This window comes from Nelumbo nucifera, chromosome 1 (assembly GCF_055504915.1).
Source record: "Nelumbo nucifera cultivar China Antique chromosome 1, China Antique-T2T, whole genome shotgun sequence".
Taxonomy (NCBI): domain Eukaryota; kingdom Viridiplantae; phylum Streptophyta; class Magnoliopsida; order Proteales; family Nelumbonaceae; genus Nelumbo; species Nelumbo nucifera.
In genome coordinates this window covers 77078470-77081331 of record NC_142649.1, presented here as the reverse complement: position 1 = coordinate 77081331, position 2862 = coordinate 77078470, and the positions used below count along the sequence as shown (strand labels likewise).

Here is a 2862-nt window from a genome sequence, read left to right as displayed (position 1 = left end):
GTTAATGCTCTAAGGACGCAAAAGTATGTACAAATATGCATCTCGGGAGATTTTAGTTTGACAACGGAAATACAGAAACAAAAGTATCCATCATTTATTAGTTTTCTTATTATCTAATTCGAATCTAATCTGACGGTTTATGATTTATCATCCCATTATTTAACAAAATTATCTTTATTATTATATAATGTGGAATTGAATTTCTCCCGAGACGAAGATCTTGTGTGAGAAAGTTGGTGGTAGAATTTCTCGCTCGCACCCATGCCATTGACAAAGACAACTATAGCTGTTTCCGACATCTCTCCTCTCCAAAAAGAAAAGGGAGATATCAGTTAAGTCATTGCAGCGAGACGATTTATATTCTTCACTTCTCTTCTCGATTTTCCTTCCCAATAAGAACTCGCACAGAGAACGAAAGAGAGAGCCAGCTGAGCTGATGAGGAGTGCGACCCCGGCCCTATGCTATTTAGTAGTCTATGGATAGAGACCAGAGAGGCTTCGCGTTTGGGTTTCTTCTAGGCAGGCGATTCGACTGTCTCTAAAACCAATGACCTTCGTCTCATCTCATCAAAGCTTCTGACATCAGAGAACTCTAACCATGGACGAGTTTGATCTCGAGAATCCACTGACGAGCTTGCAAGAGCACCAAGCCGATACGATTCCGTCACTTTTTGCCGCCGAATCAGATCACATGCCTTTCCAGAACTACTTCCTCGACATGAAAGCCAGAGATTTCGATGTTTCCATTCGCCGAGAGATTATCTCTTTGATTCTACAGGTAATCGTGTGAAGCAAGGTCCTATTTCTTGTTATCGATTCCGTCCAATAGGCCATTTCTCGTTTTCCTTTCTGAAATTGTTTTAGTTCGTCAGGCGCAGTTCTCCTGCAACTTTGATCCTTTCATACCATACCTCGCTGTCAATTATCTCGATCGATTTATCTCCAGACAAGGACTTCCGGTAAGCAAGATAAGAGTCCGTCGAGTTTCAAGCGCATCTTCACTTTTCTGTTACGTTCTATATATTGTCACCCCTTCTTAAGCATCTTCACTTGTTAGTTCGTTCGATTGGCTGAAGATCTCACCATCTTGATAATGCAGCAAGGAAAACCGTGGATCCTGAGGCTTGTGGCAATGTCTTGCCTATCCCTCGCGGCGAAGATGAAGAAAACAGACTTCTCATTTCCTGATTTTCAGGTAAAAACTAAAAAGGGGATCCTTCTTATATTGATGATCGTAGATGTTTTCGTTTCGTTCCTTCTGTTGTTCTTTTCCGTTCGATATGACGATAACCGAAACTCTAGATGCAACCGCTAAACGCGACTAACATTGAAAAGAATTCCATCTATTTGTTAAAACCGGAAACAGCTAGAAGAAGGTTTCATCTTCGACACTCGAACCATCCAGCGAATGGAGCTCCTGATACTCGGAGCTCTCAATTGGAGAATGCGCTCCATAACGCCCTTCTCCTTCGTTCATTACTTCCTTTCTCTATTCAAACTGAAACATCCGTTACTGAGACATGATCTCAAAGCTCGAGCAACTGAGATTATCTTCAAAGCACAAAACGGTAAAACACGAAAACGACATCTGAAATTCCACGTTGAAGCAACCCGATATCGGATCATGAAACCTTAATTTGATTGCAGAGATAAAGCTTTTGGAATTCAAGCCGTCCATAATTGCTGCATCGGCACTTCTCTCTGCTTCTCATGAGTTCTTTCCCTTGCAATTTCCCTGCTTCAAGAAAGCCATTTCTTCTTGTGCACATGTAAATAAAGTAAGCATTTTCCCATTCTATCGATAGTCTTGATTCTTGAAGATAAATATCTGATTTAGTGATTTATAACTTCTTCTTTTTTTCCTGTAAATTTGCTTTATAATCATTTACAACATTTTTCTGTTGCAGGAAAACCTGTTCGATTGCTGCAAAGTTATGCAGGATGTAGTGATAGACGGCTACGGATCGGCGTTTGATATTGTTTCGAGCTCGGACACACCCGACAATGTGCTTGACCAGCAATACTCCAGTACAGAAAGCGAGAAGACCGGCTCTACCATAGCCACCACTGTGATAAGAGCAGCCGAAAGAGATATCAAGCGGCGAAAGATCAACGATTTCTGCAGCGATAATACGTTCCAGCTTTCTCAGATACAACAGTGCTATCATGCCTCATAATCATATGCTACAACGACCATAACCGGTCCAGAGAACAGTAGAGCGGCACCAAGCATTGGAAGAGAGAGATCATCTCCAAAAATCAAATCACTGTTTCTTCTAAGGCTGCTTACCTCTCCAATCCACCGAAAATAGAAAACGAAGAATCGGAAAAAGGGATGAAAATAGTCTTTTTGTTTAAATTGTGATCGTTCTGTGTAGAGATTTAAAAAAAGGACAGAACCAAACTTCCAAGGACTAATAGGAAGTACCGGAGTAGGGGAGGGAACTGAAGAGTTGAACTGCATTCGTGTTTCGATCTGAGAGTTGGTTTTGTTTCTTTTGTTGCTGGCAGCCGAAAATTAAAGTATTAATAAATTTCTTGAAAAAGAAAAGGAAATTTTATTTTCTTATTGCCTAATTTCTTCCCCCTGAAGTATAAAATATTTGTGTACTTTTTCCGGTGGTCTTCTTCTACGGTCAACGTGTGAAATAAAGAGAAAAAAAAGTATTATAAATAAGAGAAGAAAGAAAAAAAAAAAAAGCGCAAAAGAAGTTGCGGTAAGAACAGGAGGGGATACGTTGCTTTCCAGAGCATCTTAATATCTCTATAGAAGGGATACGCCATTAACGTGTCGGACCGGAACATGGGCGCAAAACGAGACCGGATCTGCTCCTCACACCTTGCGCCTCACACGCACATCAA

The 2862-nt window shown here is 40.8% G+C and overlaps 1 protein-coding gene across 2 annotated transcripts; it reads left to right on the top strand.

Moving 5' to 3' along the window:
* The first annotated feature begins 241 nt into the window (after positions 1-241).
* LOC104605722 (putative cyclin-D6-1) lies at positions 242-2577 on the top strand. 2 transcript variants are annotated; one of them, XM_088886855.1, is made up of 6 exons: positions 242-778; positions 873-959; positions 1100-1195; positions 1364-1568; positions 1648-1778; positions 1908-2577. In XM_088886855.1, the coding sequence occupies exons 1-6, from the start codon at positions 599-601 to the stop codon at positions 2175-2177; spliced, it is 969 nt and encodes a 322-aa protein (XP_088742981.1). In that variant the 5' UTR covers positions 242-598; the 3' UTR covers positions 2178-2577. The 2 variants fall into 2 exon arrangements, with proteins under 2 accessions (XP_088742981.1, XP_010268904.1); XM_010270602.3 differs by having other exon boundaries at positions 246-778; positions 1367-1568.
* The last annotated feature ends 285 nt before the right edge of the window (positions 2578-2862 follow it).

Excerpts from the sequence above, each read along its gene's own strand:
- LOC104605722 (XM_088886855.1), top strand. The coding sequence starts at position 599 with ATGGACGAGTTTGATCTCGAGAATCCACTGACGAGCTTGCAAGAGCAC. Across the intron at positions 960-1,099 it reads TCTCCAGACAAGGACTTCCG|CAAGGAAAACCGTGGATCCT; the intron begins GTAAGCAAGATA and ends TTGATAATGCAG. Across the intron at positions 1,779-1,907 it reads CTTGTGCACATGTAAATAAA|GAAAACCTGTTCGATTGCTG; the intron begins GTAAGCATTTTC and ends TTTCTGTTGCAG.